Raw genomic sequence first — 20,765 nt, forward strand, 5'->3', positions numbered from 1 at the left:
CTTCTCCTATACCTCATGTCTAAGTAAAGGAAGAGCCCCAGACTACAGTTTCTCTCCCTCTCCTCCGGATTCGACACCATCCAGTCCAGGAGCCAACACACCATGTTAACAAGTACGGTCTGATCCCTTTCCCTCCAGCAGACGGAAGGGGAAGAAGACAGTGAAGAAGGTTCTTCTCAGGATGCGCTGATTTCTGACAGGGGAAGGAACGGCAACCGTGAGTGTTTTCTGGTGGTGGGAGGAGGCTGGGCCCTGACCCCCAGAATACGTGCAGGACACAGGCTGCCTAATCTGGCGCCACGGCCACGGAAGCCTGATGTGGCCCAGCACAAACACCTGGGCTGGACCCTTGTTCTGCACTTTCTCAGCGAGGGGTCCGGGGACAACTGCAGCGCCCCAGCAGGGCAGCTGTGGGCAACGAATGAGCTGGTCAGCAGGGGAGCGCTGCTAACTCCTTCCCCCAGATTTCTCAGACCCGCGCTTCGCTGCCCAGCCCACAGGCAGAGCCCCGGCCTGCATCCCAACCACTAGACCCAGAATTACAACATCCGCCTGCTGTCTTCCGTTCAACTTCTCTGAAAACTGGCCTGCATACAGCAGTAATTAATAAATCTTCTCTTGCAGTCCTACGCAAGCTCTATTATCTGCCACTTTACCCCAAAGCTCTAAGTACAGGCATTTCTGATTTTCCCCAAATCAATACGGTAGCTGAACAAGAGGGTCCTGACAACCGCTCTAGCGTTGCTGGGAGGCAGGCTGGGGTGCACGCACGCTATGTTTCTGTGGGAGTTTTTTGAAGAGAGCTGGAAATGAGAAAGAGTTTGATCCCCCTCCTCCCTCGGGACTGTCATTTCTTTTACTTAAACTGCTCATGAGGGGGGAAAAGAAATCAACAAGACAGGGCTAGGCTACCTGAGTAAATATGAATAGACTAGAATTTTTCACCAACAGGCACTCTCATACCCCACAGTACGGCACCAAGTTGTTTTTCTTTCTCAGGACTAGAAATGCTTTCAACTTAAAGTGAAAGATAATGTTGGATATAAAGCTTTTTTGCCAGCTGGACACTGTACTGCCTGTTCTCCACTCCCCTCCCTGTCCAGTCCTGTCTCGTGCCTCTGTGCGCGTGTGCACATGTGCATGTGTGTGCGTGTTTGGGGGCGGGAGTGCTGTACTCCTGCCTCCATACGGGAGACACCCGTAGGCAACCAGAGGACGGAGGACAGAAGTCTCGCCCCAGTAGCATCCTGCTTCAGCGCTGGGATCCCAGCGGGGTCTACACCCCAGACAACTAGCTCCTGCCCGGCAGCCCCTTGCCACAGCTCCAGCTCCTCTTATCCCACTTCAGAAACAACGCTGCCTTCCGACGCCCTGCAGGAATGGTCATACTACCCCAAATTGCCCGTCCCGGGACGCCTCATCATTCTGTGGCGGTTCCCTCAGCCCTGACCGCCCATCTTTAAACACTCACGTTGTCAGATAATGTTCACAGCCTCATCTGAGTGGGCCTTGACCTGACTGACAAGAGGCTCCATCACCCAACCTCAGATTACAGCATCTCCAGCCCACTGCCACGTACAGGCAAGAAGGCCCAGTGCCTTCAGAGGCAAACTATCTGCTTCCACCTCAGCTTTCTCAGGCATCTGTTGTTCCCCACTTTGCCTAATATATCCATCTACCGTCTCTATCCATTCATTTAAAATACAGTCTGTGGTTCAACAACTCGACAAAGCTTTCTCAGATTTACTCAACACCGTGCTACCACATACTAGCTTGAGAGAAATGATGTCAGCGTTTCCCTTTGTAACCCAGCAGGACACCAGTACTCTGTGTGTAATAAACGCTAACTGGCTCTTACTTGGCTTAAGTGAAATTCAGTCTTTCTTTCCAGGACAGTGGTCAATCATCGGTGGTTCAAAGAACTTGCCATCAGGAACCGTGTCACCTTGCAATCACTGACGTGGGTATTAAAGACCTCTCAATCCTTCCAGCTACAGAATGGTCTAGAAACAGCAAAACTGATATCAATGTGCACAGGACAACAACCCACACAGGGTAATCAAAGATTACCCAATATTCCCTAAGACGAGGGAAGGAGAAGGAGGGAGAGGTAAGAAAAGAAACCCTAAGTAAAAGAAAAAAAATATTCCCTGTTTCCTCTCCCTTGAACTATGATTTGTACACAAGAGTAGATGACTTGTTATTGGCTTCCAGAAAGAGTTGAATAAGAACTATAAAGGGACCTCCTCAGTCTGTTGCTTATTTGCCTTAGTCTAAAATGGAAAAGTAAACAAAATAACACTCCATCATCTTTTTTGCTGGATTTAAGGCTAATAAGCAGCTCTCAGCTACTTTAAACAAAGTTGCAATCACTCATTATGCAACAAATCCTCTAAATGATTTTAAATGTTTGGTACACAAGGAAGAATGTAAAACAGACGTAATACAAAGTCTTGGATTATGAATGATAATTTCTTGATAAGACCCCTCAACAGTGCTAAAAATTTATTTAGTAACACGAATTCCAGATATAAATTATTTTGAAAACAAATTAAAGTAAGCAAGGCGGTCTCGGCAAGTCCTCAGTGAAACATGTCCTGTTCACCAGAAAAAAAGAGAGAAGTCTACACATATTAAACTATCAGATGCTTCTGGATGGAAATAAACAAAGACCCAACTAGAAGTGTCTTATACAACTCAAACATGCATTAGGTCTTTGAATAACAAATCTGGATACAGAGGACCCAAGGGCTGGATCAGAAACTCAAACAGTATAAGATTCTTATGGATTCTCAGGGTACAAAATGGCTACCAGAGCTCCAAACACTGTACCCTTACATGACAGCATCCAAAGCAGGAGGAAGAGGAAGGATGGGAAAGGATAACTTTTTGTCCTCAGCCCGTTTCTTTTCAGGAAGGAAAACCTTTCCCAGAAGCCCCACCTGCTTACATCTCACGGGTCAAAACTGACTTACACACAGACCTTTAAGTCACACCGTGACAAAAGAGAAAGCGACACCATCACTGACTTATAGCAGTCATGATACAGTTCATGATACGGTCCTCTATGACTGGGCCCAAAACGTGTTAGCAAGAAAGAAGAAAACAAGCTGCTGTATAAGCAAGCGCCGAGTGTAATATTCGGAGAAATTCCCGCACAAGTAGTTTAAGCCAAATATGTGCTTCAAATTCAGAGGAGAGGAATAAAATTCGGAAGGAGGAATGGGGCACCACACTATCAAATACCGTAAGGGGGCCAAGCAAAAAACGTGCATGAACGAGGCAGGCTGGTGGGGACTGTGGAGCTCTGAAGAGTGTGTGTCCATCTCGGGCCTCCAGTTCTTGATCCCTTTCACATCATGTCAAGTAACAGCTAATTACGACACAGCTTAAGAAAAAACAGATACTCTTTCTCTTCCCTTTACTTGTATCCCCTTTACTTACTGGTAAAACTAGCTTCCAACTCACGTAACAGAAATAATGACACCTTAACCTCTTGCTGTGTGCCAGGTACTGTTACAGTGCCTAAGCATCTGGGCTCATTTCACTTTTTAAAAATAAAAACCTATGTGTCAGGTACCATCACTGTCCTCGTGTGTACAACTAGGGAACTAGCGGTAGAGAGGAAACCCCTTTCCCCACAGCCACGTAACTTCTAAGTGGTAAAGTAGGGGGCAGTGTGCACACAGGACTCTGAATGACTACCAAGGATCTGAGAGGTCACAGGACCTAAACACAACTGATGAAATGGGAGCTCTTGCCCACATTCTGGAGTCACTTGGGAAGGCGGGCTTCTGCTTAATAAATACGGCTGGGTGGCCAGGTAGTTCCTTAAAAGGCATCCATATCCACCTGACTTTTCTCAGCCACATCTCCTCAATTTGTACACAGAAGGTATTTTTAAAAGCAGCACCAATGCTTAGTGTTTAACCATTTCTGTAGTGGGTGAGAATTCACTAGCAGCATGATTGTAGGAGGCTTCAAATTCTTCAGACCTTAAAAAACAGCCTCCTAAAATCTACAGCGAATGCTGTGGCAGGCACCCGGAATTTGCAAGTGTGGGTGCACCCGTGTAAACACATCATTTACCTACTTCTGTGTAAAAGATCTGCTAATCACAGATGTCTAATATAAAAATCCCTGTCCTGGGGCACTTTCTAAGACAGTATTATAAAGAACAGTTTCTACAAACTCTCTATATTTACTGCTCCATTTCCTCCTAATCCAGAAATCTGAAATCATTATTAACCTACTCTTCAACAACTTTTTCTGTTACTTGTTGACAGTCTCTTTCTTCTACACCAGAAACTCCTGTCTTATTTATTTATGAATCCTCAGCACTTGGTACTCTGGCACATAAAGACGCAAAACAAACACTTGCTGAATGAATAGCAAATGTGATACTCTTGTTCTATTATTTTCTGCAGTGGTACATTGCACTCCAATAAGACATTCTGGGATATAAGGCACATTGATATGAGTGAACTACACAGGTTGATTCAGATTGACTACCTTTCCTTACATATTCCATTGCTAACTAAATTTATCTTTACTCCTCATTCTGTCTTACATTTTAGCAAGCATTGGAAAAAATCTTCAAGAACCTCCCCATCAAGGAGAAACTCCAAGTAATCCCATGTTAGATAATTAGGTCCATGTCTTACCTGCATTCATATCTTTAAACTTCTGCTTTAGCTCAGTAGGAGTAAGACGGTACTGATCAAGACCATCATTCCAATAAATTCGGTCCAAGACTTGAAGATCTCCTCCAATCAGCCAATCTCCTTGTTCCATAACCATCTAATGGCAAGAGAAAGGAGATCATTTTTTTTTAACAGGAACCAATATCAAAATAAGTAAGAACATTTCTCTCATACAAGCTAAATATACCTGTAAACTACTCTCATCTTAAGGTCAATGGTAAATCTGTTTGGTTTATCAACTGAACTGGCATTAGAGATGCTGCAGAATTAGAATATATTTTATAATTTTGCAAAGGATTTGTGACGCAGCTATTATGTTTGCATACGAAACGCAAACAAAATCAGAATGAATAATTACGACTTTTTTAAGCAACCAAAACATTCTTTTCATTGCTGTTGTATGTTGATTAACAGAAAAGTGTGTGAGCCTGGGTCACCCCGCCCTCTTGTGTTCTCCAATCCTAAACTTTTGAGCAATTAAAGTATTGATGATGGAGCTGAACACAAATTCATGCCTTCCAATCTCCACACCATCTCAAATTTCTTTCGGCTCCACTCGTGTCCTTTCTCTGCATCTGAGAGGAGAAGATATACCCTCAAGGACCCATCCATTTTTGCAATGCAGCTCAAGCTCTTCCCCCACGGCTTCAACTTACCTGCTAACAATGCACCTCAACTGTGTAGTCACTTCCTGCCTGGTCTCCCTCACTAGTAGGTCTCTACCCATCCACCAAACCACTCATTCAACAAATATTCACTGAGCACTGGTATGTGTCAGGGCCTGTGCTAGGCACTGGGAAATACAGCAGAAAACGAGAGAGAAAGATCTTACTCCAACGGAGCTTATGTTTTAGTGGGCGAGACAGAGGAGAAACCAGAGAACTATCAGCTAGTGATAAATAAACGTCGCAGAGAAAACAAACAGGGCACTGGAACACAGTGTCCAGGGAGTAGAGTGAATGGCATTCAAGAGAAAGGAGTTAGTAAATGCCTCTCTGAGGAAGGTGACATTTAACCTGAGATGATGAAAAGGAACTCGTCACGGAGATAAAGTAGTTCATTCAGAGGGACACCAAGTGCAAAGTCCTGGCGCAGAAACACGTTTCTGTCTTTGAGGAACAGAAAGAAAGCTAATGTGGCTAGAAGGTCAGAAAGGCCAAAGCAAGGAGAGGGGCAGCAGTAGTGGAAGAGATGGTGGAAGAAGGCCAGGGCCGGATCCCACAGGGCCTCACAGGTTTTATTCCGATTACAACGAGCAGCCACTGGAGAGTTTTGAAGGGGGCAGTGATATGTTCAGATCTGTATTTTTAAAAGACTCACTCTGGCTGCACTAAGGAGAATGGATTTCAATGGGTATGACAGGAAGCTGGACTCCAGACAGGAGACCGGGAGGGCATGGCCGGTACCGGGGCGCATGGGGCTGGAAGAGGGACACCCTGCTCTGGACCACCCGGCTGGCTTCCTAAATCACCACGTCGTTTGTGACCCTGTCAAACCTGCCTGCCACCTCTCTGTTCCTAGGAAGGCAGAGCAGCACAGGGGAAAGAACACAGAAGACCTAAGACAGACTCTAATCCTGACACCTCACAGGTACCTCTGCAGCTCTGGGCAAGTTGAACCCACTCTAAGACTCCTCAGAATAAAGAAAATAACCTTGTCTACTTCTAAGGGTCACTGTAAGGACTGAAAAGCAGAAACGTGGCTGAAAAGCATAAATACATGTAAATTGCTATCATGACTTAACAAAATTTTAACACCTTGGAGTAGAAACTGAAGCCCAAGGTCCTCTCTCCCACTCGAACCACCAACTCTCTCTCAAACGCACCGAGTCTTTGCTCCCCCTGCCACAGAAACCTGGGAAGCCGTTTCTTACAGCTCCCTCCTATCCAAATCCTACTGGTTCCTCAAGGCTGCACACCAAGTACTAACTAACCTAAGAAGTCTTACAGACGGCTCTAAATAAAAGTGGCACACAATATAAACAGCATTCACATATGTTCAGTGATTAAAAAATGTCTCCTCCAATGAATTCATACAAAAAGTACTCTCTAGTGGTAGGGATCACAGAGTACGTGAAGCTCTACATAAGCCAATAATGACTTTCTGCTAAGGATTATGGAAGATGGCTTTAAAGCCCAAGGTCCTGGATTCAAATTAGACCCTCATCCCAACCATAAGCTGCCTAACTTTGGCCAAGAACATATATCCCCCATAAAGTCTCAATTCCTCCATGTGTAAGATGGAAATGCCACCCATCCTATAGGTCTGCTATGTGGTTCAAAAAATTTACATAAGCATGGTTTGTAAACTATGTTATTAATAACTGTAGAATTTTAATGCTGAAGGAATGTCTGACACCATTAGTTCAACCTCCTTATTTTATAAAACAATATATTTACCTGTTTTTTAAGTTTATCACTTTTTTGTCCTACATAAGACAATGAAATGAAATTTAACACACTTCCATGGTCTAAACAGCTGCTATATAAAGTTTCTAGGTAAAGCTACTAAAATTTCACTTAGTTTCTTTTCTTTTCTTTTCTTTTTGGCTGTACCGTGCAGCTTGCAGGATCTTAGTTCCCCGACCTGGGGTCCAATCAGGGCCCTGGCAGTGAAAGCGCTGAGTCTAACTACTGGACTGCCAGGGAACTCCTTCGCTTAGTTTCTTTAAAAGTTCACACTAAGTTCCAGCCATGATTCTACAAAATATTAACAGTTCCAATGGCATAGTTGATATACAGGTAATGCCTCACATTTCAGCACAAACATTATTGGCAAATCAAGACAAAATGCGGCAAGGTTTACTTAGGACCTTGATGTAGGGGTGGTTCTTGCATGTTGTTCCCCACTGCCTGGCACAGCGCTCCTCCTTCCTGTGCTCAAAAAACTCTGGATTGCGAAGAATAGCCACGCGGCGGCCCTCGTACATCAGAGCAAAAGCTGTGCAGCCGTCCAGCCTCTCTTTATCTTCCTGAGTAGCTGTCAGAACTATCGGTACTGACAAGTTAATGACACCCCCTGCAGGGCACAAAAGAACATAAAGCACACAGCTTGCATTACTCAGCGGGCCTGACATCTACCTTTCACACTTCAGTAGACACTCTTCAAATAATAAAAGATTTATTGCTCCAGTGACAGTGTTCCACTGGTACCTGGCACAGAAAAGCAGGGAGAGAACAAGCAACAAACCCAGAGTTGAAAACAAAACAAAACAGCAAAAATTAAGAACATCAACACTGTGTGCAGCAATACTCCTCACAACCACCCATGAAACTGTCTTTAGGGGGAAGAATCGCAGAAGTTTAAGCAACTGTTGAATAAGGAAGAATCAGCGGGTTAAGCCTAACATCACCAAAAATATATGAGTAAGACAAAGAATTATGCTTCAGGGCCTTTACAGGAAAAATATTATAACTGATACTGCTGACAACTACATTTTGAGCGGCAAGTTGGTTAAGTAACTTGAGTATACTTGGTATACCTGGATATCCTTGAGAGAGGAAGACGAAAACACTCAAAAAGTTTTTTGTTTTTTAATCAGAATGGAACTGATGCCAGCTATCACTGGTCAGGAAACAAAAGTAGTAAATAATCAGTGGCTCCATTTAAACCAAAATATGTTGCCAGTGAGACCAAAAGCACATTCTCAGTTCCCAACCTTTCAAGCGCTGAAAGTGTTTTTTTCTTTCCTATTCGTCATGCGCAAGTTAGAAAAATAAAATACACTCTCAGATTCATATGTGGATATTATTTACGTTATCAAAGAGAAACCACACTTTTTGGGAAATCATGGCATGCCTTCTTTGGGCAAAAGACGTCAACAAAATCAATGTTAACAGTTTGGTTGTTTTAAAATTACCACCGTAAGGTGGAGTTCAAAATGGAAAATTAATAGGTAGATTTACACCACACCCAAGACTAAGTCATAACTAAGGAGGCAGTCCACAAAGACTTTACCATTATTTCCAAGGAAGAAAATCAAGAAGTAAAATTTAATTCCTATGTTAAAGGTTCTTGAGAACAATGAGTAGGAATTACATTTTCTAGTATCTATTTTACTCCCCAGTCAAAAGAAGTTATAACACAGAAGAACGTGGTCGCAACTTTGCAGGGTTCTATGACTTTTTTTTAAAAGTTAAGTATTATTGTGGACGTACACTATTATGTTCGTTTCAGATGCGTAGTGATTCGTTCCACAGCATAGTGATTCAACATTTAAACATATTAAGAAATGATCACCATGATAAGTCTAGTAACCATCTGTCACCGTACAAAATTATTACCATATTATTCCTTATGCTGTATATTATATACCTGTGACTTATTTATTTTATAACTGGAAGTTTATACACCTCTTAATCCCCTTCACCTATTTAGCCTACCCCCACCCCCTTCGGGCAACCACCAGTTTGTTCCCTGTATCTACAAGTCTGTTTTTGTTTCATTTGTTCTTTTGTTTTGTTTTTTAAATTCCACATATAAGTGAAAGCATATGGTATCTATCTTTCTCTGTTTGACTTATTCCACTTAGCATAATACCCTTCAGGTCCATCCATGTTGCAGCAAATGGCAAAAGTTCATTGTTTTTTATGGCTGCATAGTATTCCGTTGTGTGTGTGTGTGTGTGTGTGTGTGTGTGTGTGTGTGTGTGTATATATATGTATATATATATACACCACATCTTCTTTATCCATTCTCCTATTTATGGGCACTTAGGTTGCTTCCATATCTTGGCAATTGTAAATAATGTTGCAATGAACATATGTGAACATATATCTTCTCTAGTTAGTGTTTTTGTTTTCTTCACATAAATACCCAGAAGTGGAACTGCTGGATCATATGGCATAGTTCTTCAACATTTAGCAATATTTTCTTTATTGTAGTACATTAATCTTACCAACAATATACAAAGTTTAAGGTAGCTGGAATGTAATTACAATACCCTAAATATCAATTTCTTTGGCAAATTTTTTTTTTTTAGTGTTTTAAAAGAGTAGGAAGAACCATCCTTTTAACCACCTATTTCAGGACTCCTTAACTTGGGACTCCCTGATTCCTTGTTAGAGCACCCGGCTTAGGCAAGCATGGGCTTCAGCACAGCACAATTAGTAAGTATGTACACTTCCTGGGGAGAGGCTTTTTACTGTGATCAGGTAGATATGGCATAGGGAAACTGTATTTGTTTTTTAAATCCATTTTCAGCCTTAATCCACAGATTGTCCTTCTCCCCCTGCAATAAGTCACGATCAAGAAAACTAAAAATGGAAAGATCTCATGATACATTTAAAATATTCAGTACTGATATAATTTAGCCTTTAAGTGCTATCTCCGTTAAGATGTTACCAGTACTCTCTATAAATAGTGACGAATCCCTGCAACTGTATGCTTTCTTTTCCATACTCAACGTACTTGAACATTTTACAATGTCTTACCATCCAGAAGACAATCGAAATGAAGACACTGCAAGTACTCCCTCTCTCTCATAAAGCCATTCAGCGGGGTTGCCCAACCTTCTGCCAACACCTGCACCCACTGCATATCCACCTAGTAAACGAGATAGTAAAGAAAAATGCTTTATTTCATGTACTTATGAACAAAAGCATTAATGGCTTTTTGGAGTTTAATTTTGAAAGCAATGGAAACGAACTTCTCAAGAATGTTTATAGATTTTACAAATCTAATAAACAATAAGGTCACTAGGAAAGTATGTATTTTTCTTAATAAATCTGAATAACATTAGGCTTCCCATAAGAAGAGCATCTCCTAAACCAGCGGTCCTCAAACTTTAATATGTATTAAGAAACCTCTGGAAGGCTTGTTAAATGAAGACTGCTCCACCCCCCAGTTTCTGATTTAGCTAGTTTGCTGTGGCACAAGGATTTGTATTTTTAACAGGTGCCCAGAAAATGCTAACAATGATGGTCTGGAAACTACACTCTGACAACCACTGTCCTGAACTAAAACAAACTTTAGATAAAATATTTACCAAAAAAAAATCCCTCACCAATGACAGAATACCCTTCATTTTACAAACACTATATTATTTCTTGAACTTTAAGATTTCTAGTAGATCCCATCAGAATATTAAAGAATTGATGAACTAACGCAAGTTGGATATGCTCATTTTTTAACTGTGTGTGTGTGTGTGTGTGTATGTATATATATAAATATATATATATATATATATATATATATATATATACATACACACATACATACACGGAGCAGTGATTCTCATATGAGAAAAGATAAAGCACCTGGCCAAGAGGTGTGCGTTATGATGTGACTTACCATGTATACCCAAAGTATTAGGTTGGCATGTTCCACTGAAAAATCAAATAAAGCATTCCCCTCCTTCAATTCACAGGAAAAACTTTCAAGTTCTCCTCTTACTAATTTTTCCTAAACCTTTGACAATGGCCACTACTCTTCTCTATTGGAATCTAATTCTAGATGGTATCTATTATGGACTGAATGTTTATGTCCCCCTGAAAATATGTTGAAGCCCTAACTAACCCCCAATGTGAATGTATTTGAAGATAGGGCCCTGAAGAGGTGATAAAGAATAAATGAGGTCTAAAGGGTGGGTCCCAACCCAATAGGTCTGGTGCCCTCATAAGAGAAAGAGACACCAGAGCTCCCACGGACACCCTGTGAAGATAAGGTGAGAAGGCGTCTGACAGCAAGTCAGCAAGGGAGCCTCGCCAGGAAACAAATCAGCCAGCTCCTGGATCTTGGACTTTCTAACTTACTGAACTATGGGAAAATTAATTTCTGTTGTTTAAGCCATCCAGGGTATGGTATTTGTTATGGCAGCCTAGCATACATTATATGATGTAACCTAATTTTTTCAATTAATTACTTTGCATACTGCTGTGCAAAGAACAAACTACCGTATTGAAAAAAAAGATCACATTCAGAAAAGGCAGCTGTTTTTCTGGGTTATTGAGTCTAACTGACCTGGATTCATATGCATTCATTCTCAGTTTCGTTCTCTCTCTCTCTCCCCTTCCCTCCTCCCTGCCCTGTGTGTGTGTGTGTGTGTGTGTGTGTGTGTGTGTGTGTTCGTTCATTTGATGCACAGTCTGTCAGTGACAAAATCTATTGTGCCTTTGCAAAGTCAGCTTTGAGTGTCTCTGCTCTCCAACTCTCCCTCTCTCTGCTCCCCTGCAGCATGTCTTAGCCTCTGGTCAGAAACCCAATCACACAAATCACCTAGATAACGTACTCCTATCAGGAATGTAAGTCTTTGAAGAGTCTTCCTCCGACCTCAGAAGGCTTGGGGGGTTATTTTTCTTTCTCCTTACTTGCACATTTGGCACCTCCCTGGGTGTCCGGGATTTAAACTATATTAAAAGAAAGGCTGGGCAATTCTAGTCCCGGTCCACGTTCTTATTCCTAAATCTCTCCATTTTTAAAGTATATCTGAATGACACAATTTAAAATTCTCTAAGATTTGAAAGTGATAAATTATAGTCACCATTGTCATATCTAGTTTAACTAAGCAGTTTTTTATTGGGAAAAACACCTAATGCTATTATTAGAGCTAACATACACAACAGAATTATTCTTCACGATATAAGAAAGGGAAAGTCAGGGTTTTGACAAGGGATTAGAAAACATGTTTAAAGGGAAAAAATGTTCATTTTAATTATTAAAGGTTTTTAACCTTTTAGAACCCATTCCTTCTGATAAGCCTAAAAATCTTACATAATCTTTGTTCTTTGATATTTCATAATAAATAAATGTTATGACTAAAATGAAATCAAAGCCATGGTAATTTGGAAATATGGTTTTACAAATGAAACATATTTCCCATCCCTCGGGAATTGTGATATACACAACTACCACTATCACCCACACCCTCAAACACAAAAATAAAATCACAAATTCTATAGACTAACCACTATACATAAGGTCAAATCACTCAGTAGGAAAAGGAACAAAGCACTCACTTTATTAATTTTCAATGCTGGTAATGTTTCTGCATCTGTTTTTGCCAAATGAAGTTTATTTTCTGGCACATACAGTTCTTTCACTTCGTAAGAGGCATCCACAGGTACAATATCCTATACATCCACAAAAGTACAGTTAAATGTTTGATTCAACAATTTAGCTTTCCCCAAAGGGTATCTTAATGAAGAAAATTAACATTTCAAAATGAGACTTAAAAAACGAAGTGTAAGACAGGGATTTAATGCTGTACCTCCCAATCAATTTTCCTAGTGACAGCTGGTCTACTTGCAAGCAGGTAACATCCCACACGCAAGACTTCATTAATCATAATCTCCCACTATCTAGTGAGACAGAAATTCCTGGAATATGCCATATAAGTCAAGATCATGCAACGGCAAAGAAGAGGTAACCTCAAGTAAGGGGTAATGATAAAAATAATTTGGAAACAAAGAAATAAACAAAAAACGCACTCTAAACATAATCATTATTTTCTGTAACATATTATAAAACCATTTCATTCCAGCTTCCACGTGCATCTTTGCCACCACTGTCACTAAAGCCACCTTCTTAGTCATGTAACACAGTATTCCAGAGCACGTCAGCTCTACTCCCACCACTGCAGTTTGAGAAACAGTACTCTCTGATGTCTTACGAAATGTAGTCCGGAAATTTTAACCAAGCTTCCTAGTATTCATTTATATCACATTGGGACAGTGCTCTATCTCATTTGTCCCACAAGTATCTGTCTGTAATTACCACAAACTTATATACTGCTCTTATACACTGCTCATCCAGTGATCTTTACAAGGCCTATTCACACTTATCATATACCTAGGAATAATTAGTAAATGTGTTTTTTGGGGTTTTCCTTTTTCTTTTTTTTTTTTTGGCCCCACTGCACAGCATGCAGGATCTTAGTTCCCTGACCAGGAATCAAAGCGGCGCCCCCTGCAGTGGAAGAGCAGAGTCTTTTTTTTTTCTTCTTTTTTTTTGACATCTTTATTGGAGTATAATTGCTTTACAATGGTGTGTTAGTTTCTGCTTTATAACAAAGTGAAGCAGCTATACATATGAAGGGCAGAGTCTTAACCACTGGACCACCTGGGAAATCCTACCAAATGTGTTTAATTACTTTAAAACTTTCCAGTCAAATCAATCAAGTAATCTCTATAAGCATACAAAACTGGCACTGATTAAGGGTTTTCCATATGTATCCAAGCAATAATTTCTTATGCAAAATAAATTAATTCTCAAGAGAATGAGAAGACAAGCCACGGACTGAGACAAAATATCTGGAAAAGGCATATCTGAAAAAGAACTGTTACCCAAAATATACAAAGAACTCTTAAAACTCAACAGTAAGAAAAGAATCCTATTAGAAAATGGGACAGAGACCTGAACAGACAACTCACAAAAAAGATATACAGATGACAAATAAGTATATGAAACGATACTCTACATCATATATCATCAAGGAAATGCAATTTAAAACAACAATGAGATACCACTATTAGAATATACTTATTAGAATGACCAAAATCCAAAACACTGACCACATCGAATGCTGACAAGGATGCGGAGCAACAGGAACTCTCATTCACTGGTGGTGTGAATGCAAAATGGTACAGCTGCTTTAGAAGACAATCTGGTGATTTCTTACAAAGCTAAACATACTCTCACCAAATAATCCAGCCATCATGCCCCTTGGTATTTATCCAAATGAGGTGAAAACTTACATCCACCTGCACACAGATGTTTATAGCAGCCTTACTCATAATTACCAAAACTTGAAAACAACCAAGAAGTCCTTTAGTAGATGAATGGATAAACTGTGGTACATACAGACAATAGAATATTAATTATTCAGCACTAAGAAGAAATGAGCTATCAAGCCATGAAAAGACATGGAGAAAACTTAAATGCAGACTACTAAGTAAAAGAAGCCCGTTTGAAAAGGCTACATATTGTATGATTTCAACTATGTGACATTCTGAAAAGGCAAAACTATGGAGACAGTAAAAACATCAGTGGTTGCCCAGGGTTACAGGGGAGGGGAGAAGGGACGAATAGGAAGAACACAGGGGATTTTCTAGGGCAGTGCAACTATTCTCTATGATACTACAATGGTGTATAAATGTCATTACACATTTGTCAAAACCCATAGAAGGTTCAATGCTAATGTAAACTATGAACTATGGATGATAACAATGTGTCAATGTAGGTTCTTCAATTATAACAAAGGTACCACTCTGGTGAGGGATACTGGTAGCAGGATAAGCTGTGTGTGGCAGGGAGGGGAGCCATGGGAGTTCGTTCTCTATACTTTCCACTCAAGTTCTGCTGTGAACCTGAAACTGCTCTAAAAAATAAAACCCATTTTTAAAAAGGCATAACAACAGAAAAAGTAATTCAAAATGAATATTAATGGAAGAACCAGGTGTTTAAGGACAATACCTACTACTTTTAGAAAGAAAATGTTTGGAAAGAAACTTCAACTTACATTCGGACTTTCATTAATATCTTCAGTAGTGGAAAAAAGCAGAGTCAGATATGTGTCTCAACGCTAGACGATCTCACGAAAGCCTGAGTGCTACCACTCAAGCAGTCCGTATGGGTTCTGAGAATCTAGAAAGAATTATTCTACTACATTTTTCTGATATTCTGTTCCCTCAGAGATGGAAGAGCACTGGCTAAATCATGTACCAAAATCAAGCGCCTCCTACCAGTAAATTCAAGGCCTCTGATCTTTTTCATGAAAAACCCAAGAATGAATAAGAAGAGTAAACATGAAGGAAAAAAGAAAGAAAGAATAAAATTAAAAGACATAAATAAAGAAGCACGGCTTACTACCACACCACGTTCAGCTAGGTCTCTGGAGGCCCTTTGTCCTTTGAGCATCCCAGTACTCACGGGAAAGTAGAAAGTGTGTGTTAAGTACAAACTCCACACAGCACAGGGCACTTCATAAACCTTCCAGACCGCCTTCTGCAATTAAGCCTGCAGTAGGTACCCATAGCAGACGCTATTTATTGTATTTACTAATGGTAAACACGATATGAGGGCATCAAAGAATAATGATGAAGAAGAGAGACAGCTTCCACTGGCTGCCTCAATTTTCTCTTTGTAGATGTAAATACCATACAACCTTGTAAAGACTCTTTTTTAAATCTAGTGAGAGAAATAGCTTAAGGTAGTCCATTCTGTACCTTCTAACTCCAGGAATTATTTTTAATACATTTATTTTAAATTATAAAACAGCAATAAAGAGAATGTGGAAAGGAGAAAAACCCATCACCCTATATATGGCTATTATTGTCATTGCTGTATATTCCCCTCCAAGCGTTTTTCACCCATGGGCATTACACGGCAACTGGTAGTTTCAGCATTTTTTACAAAGGCTATTACTCCATCAACCAGAAAACAAAAATTCAGAATCAACTTTTCCCAGAACAGTATGATGTGCATTAAGGGAACTGCACACACTCCCTATATGTTCAATTAGCTTCTTGGACATGTAAAGCTCTGAAAGGTACCTTGAGGAACACACATTTTTGTAAAATAAAGAATTTAAGTCCTCCACACTAGGAACAAATGCTAAATTAAATTACACAAAAAGTCAGGCATTCATTAGGGCTTTTGTGAGAAAGAGCATGGTAGTTTCACAAAACACACTTGAAATTAAATATCTGCATTAATCACAAAACATTAGACACACAACATTTTCAAAACCAAAAAGAGCTACAAGAACGCAACACAGGTCTATAGGTCAGTTATTTCTGATTTTTGTACTTAAGACCTGAGTTCAGATTCTAACAGTGCAACCTTGAGCAGGTTATCTAACATTTCTCACCTTGTCTCCGTCTCAGCTGTTTAACAACACTGCCACCAAAAAGTGTGTGTGTGTGTGTGTGTGTGTGTGTGTGTGTGTGTGTAGTTACAGGGCTGCTGTGACAAATGACTTAAAGTATGTAAACTGCGGGGCTCACATTTACTGGATGCTAACAACAATACCAGCAAAGTTCTAAGGGCTTCACGTGAATTAATTCATTTAATTTTCATGCAATCCTACCTATGAAAATAGAAGAAGCTATTGCTATCCTCCTTTTACAGATGAGGAAATTAAGGCTCAGGAGACGTTAATAACGTGCCCCAAATCCCTGTTGTACTGTGTTCCAATGTGCTTACCACACAAATAAATACTCAATAAATAATAGTTACAGTGTGCTTGCTACATGCCAGGAACTGTCCTAAGCACTCTACATTTATTAATAGAATCCTCAGTACAATTCTGAGACAGGTACTATTTTTATTTCCCATTTCACAGATGAGAGAATTGAAGCCAGAGAAATCAGGTTATTTTTTCCAAGGTCGTACAGTTAATTGATAAGTGTTGGAACTGGGATTCCAACTCAGGTCCCAATACTATTCTCCTCCAAATAAGAAAACAAATTTTAAAAAAAAATTAAAAGAAAAACCTTTACTGTTTTTCCCATAAAACTAAGTTATGAAACATTTTGCCACATAAATTGTTCTTAGTTTACTTTCATGATTTTATTAAACATTTACAGTTCCCAGGGTTTCTGGTCAGTGTGTGATCTTTCTGTGTCCTAGACAAAAGTAAAGATATTCAACATTTCAGTTACATCTAAACATTTCTATTAATAACGAGTGAACGATGTTCAACCAACTTTCTCAAACTCCATCACTGTGAATAAATTGAAAACCTCCATTTCCACCACTTGAGACCCCTTAGAACTTTGAAAACCAGAATCACAGTCTGGGAATAAATGACACAGGAACTCCAGGGAAGAGAAGAATTTCACTGATACAAACAACTCTACGTAAAACATTCTTTGCCATCTCTGAAGCGTATATTATTTTGTAAGGATGAGATGCCTTTTTTGTGATGGGTGTTGACTACTCTCCCCCACCTCCCATTTACCACTAATAGCTGTCAACAATCTTGGAGGGTCAGAGGAGCGCATCCAACAGACTAAATCTTTTCATCTCTGTTGGACGCAACAGGGCATTTTTAGCTGGTTTCCTAAGCCATCATCACTAGAGTCAGCTCACAAATACTAATGAATAGCAGCAGTGCACACCGCCCACTGTAATGCTCCCAGCACAAGGCAGGGTGCGTCTCCGCCTTGCCTCCACCCTGGAATCCCCCCTTCCGTAGAACGCCACGACACTGGAGTGTACACTCAGGTATGTGAATCTGCTCCCTCTGAAGAGACTCTGTTCAGAGTAAGAACTGAGAACCAACAAATGTTTCTTTCTATACATCGTGTCTATTTCTTTCCAACCACACCCTAAGTTAAAAAACAGATTACAAACAGTTTGTGAGCAAATCCAAGAGAACTAGTTTGAACATGAAAGAGTGGTATCTATATTATAAATCCAACCAAATTATTTTTTTATGCTCTGTACACTAATAATGCCACAGCTTTAGTAACGCATGTTAGTAATGTGCTGCTTTGTATGCATGAACTTACAGGCTGTAATCACTTTCTTTTTTTTTTTAATTTTTTTTGGCCATGCCACATGGCTTGCAGGATCTCTGTTCCCCAACCAGGGTTCAAACCCGTGCCCCCTGCAGTGGAAGTGTGGAGTCCAAACAACTGGACCGCCAGGGAATTCCCCTATAATCACTTTCTTTTCAAAATGGAGGGAAGTCGTTCGAGAAAATAATTTTAAATTACATAAAATTTTATTGTTTAATATTTATAATTAAAATTTTATTAAAATTATTTAAAAGGCTTCCCTGGTGGCGCAGTGGCTGAGAGTCCGCCTGCCGAGGCAGGGCACACGGGTTCGTGCCCCGGTCCGGGAAGATCCCACATGCTGTGGAGCGGCTGGGCCCGTGAGCCATGGCCGCTGAGCCTGCGCGTTTGAAGCCTGTGCTCCGCAACGAGAGAGGCCACAACAGTGAGAGGTCCGCGTACCGCAAAAAAAAAAAAAAAATTTAAGTATAAAACTGTTTTCATTACAAGCATGTCACAAAATTCTTCCCTTTTCAAAATTCACACCCTGCAATTATTTTAAACTGAATTTTAACCTCACAACTTAGATATAAAATTCTTCTGATATCTAACCAATGGCAAAATAAAGGTTCAAGAGGTTGCTACTGTTTTTCTCTTCTAAAAAGGTAAATAAAGTGAGCACTTTTGGAATTAACACAAACATAGCAGGAGCCAACAGGAACATGGAACACATACTCAGAGGAAGCGAGTTCTCTGTGGACTGGACAACTATCAGGAAGACAAAAAGGTTTTAAAATGCAGACACAGCCAGTTCCTAGCACATTCTACTGACAAATAGTTTTCGTTTCCAAACCCACTACTGAATATCTAAAAGAGTCAAAACCACCTCAAAGTGAGACAAGAGATCTGGACAACAGAACATGAAGTCCCTGCCACACGAGCTACCCATTTTAGTTGGGATTCATTTGGATTCCCAGAGACACAGTCAGCCGTTAGAAAATAATGTGTTCTTCTGAAACCTGTACAAATGAAACCCTTCATTTCAGGAAATTTCCTTTAAAACAAAAATAGATCACAAGCCAGGTCAGGAACAAGTGTTCATGTACCTAACCCCTTACTTCCAGTTTTAAGAGCTCCATAGTCGCCAAGTATTTAAGGGTAGAGAGGAAACAGGGAGTGCTCCTAGGAGTTCTCCTGAGTAGGGGGTCAGTAAACAATTCATATGCTACCATTAATGAGGTAGGTCTAGAAATATTTTAAAATTCAATTTTAAAATGTAACATGGATACTCAAAACTTTTTCTTTTTTTCTTTGCTTGACTGACTAAATACAATCTAAGACCTAACATATGTTGTATCCATATCTTTGTTCAAAGAGAAAATTGTTTTTTTCCTGGAAACTGGCCGGCAGAACAAACAACATTCACTACCTGAAAATAGTAGTTCTCGCCTTCTCTTTTTAATCTTCCTAAAGAACTGTGAATAAGTTAATAAAGACAGTGACTTCACATTTTAAATTTTTCCTATAAGTATTTTCTGAACTTTTTCTTGAGCCAAATCTCAACAGATTTGAACACTAGAGCTCAATCATCTTTTTATGAAACTATTAAATTTCTATTATCTAAGCTACATGTCTGCAAAGCACGAACACCAACGACATACTGGCATCACTTTAAAACTGAGCTGCAAAGTCTGGTTTTACATGCAGTATAAAACCCATTTAGAGCACTAAACCACCATTTCATAAGAAGACAAACCCTTAAATAATTTATAGCACTACTAAATCTAGAGTTCCTAGTAGATTTTAAAACAGTATTTAAAATATCACTTTAGATTAAAACTATCAGCAAGAAGCCTACTTCTTTATGTCATAACCCGCCAAGTTAAAATGCAATACCAGCAGGCCATCTAGTGACCATTCAAGGGTTAGGAAAAAACTTAAATAAAAAACCCTCAGTATTTTCCAGTGTCTTCTATCTTCTTGGATAAAAATGTGCCAACTGAAGCATACTGAGAAAATAAAGATGCTCTGACCAAATACTGAGAAATTAAGTATTTATTTAAATGACCACACTGCCTATACCAATTATACTACGTAAGCCAGATCAAAAGAGAAATATGACAATCCAGAGATGACAGAAACAAAATACCCATCATCCTAAAATACCCACTGTAGACCGCACTAAAAATATTTTTTCCTGGGCTTCCCTGGTGGTGCAGTGGTTGAGAGTCCGCCTGCCGATGCAGGGGACACGGGTTCGTGCTCCGGTCCGGGAAGATCCCACATGCCACGGAGCGGCTGGGCCCGTGAGCCATAGCCGCTGAGCCTGCATGTCCGGAGCCTGTGCTCCGCAACGGGAGAGGCCACAGCAGTGACAGGCCCGCGTACCGCAAAAAAAAAAAAAAAAAAATTTTTTTGTTGGACAGTGAAAATCAATTCCATATCTTAATAATGATAAAATTTCATATTCTAAGGCAAATCAAGGAAAATTTAAACATGAAAATTTTTCACTGCCCTTTGACCTCTCTCCCCTCTACTGTGCATTGTGTATCTGCATTATGCATTGGCCTAACCTTCCCCACTGGCAGAAATTCATGTTCAATCATAAAGAGCAATGTTCTCC

The 20,765-nt window shown here is 40.1% G+C and overlaps 1 protein-coding gene across 1 annotated transcript in view; it reads right to left on the reverse strand.

The window, feature by feature from the left end:
- Positions 1–20,765, reverse strand: part of PAPSS1 (3'-phosphoadenosine 5'-phosphosulfate synthase 1) — a 109,866-nt gene that overhangs the window by 41,228 nt on the left and 47,873 nt on the right. Inside the window, exons 6-9 of the mRNA XM_065877143.1 lie at positions 12,659–12,772; positions 10,136–10,247; positions 7,516–7,721; positions 4,665–4,800 (exon numbers count right to left, since the gene is read on the reverse strand). Coding sequence (XP_065733215.1) covers positions 4,665–4,800; positions 7,516–7,721; positions 10,136–10,247; positions 12,659–12,772 — 568 coding nt within the window. The remainder of the gene's footprint in view (positions 1–4,664; positions 4,801–7,515; positions 7,722–10,135; positions 10,248–12,658; positions 12,773–20,765) is intronic.

This window comes from Phocoena phocoena, chromosome 5, assembly GCF_963924675.1.
Source record: "Phocoena phocoena chromosome 5, mPhoPho1.1, whole genome shotgun sequence".
Lineage (NCBI taxonomy): Eukaryota > Metazoa > Chordata > Mammalia > Artiodactyla > Phocoenidae > Phocoena > Phocoena phocoena.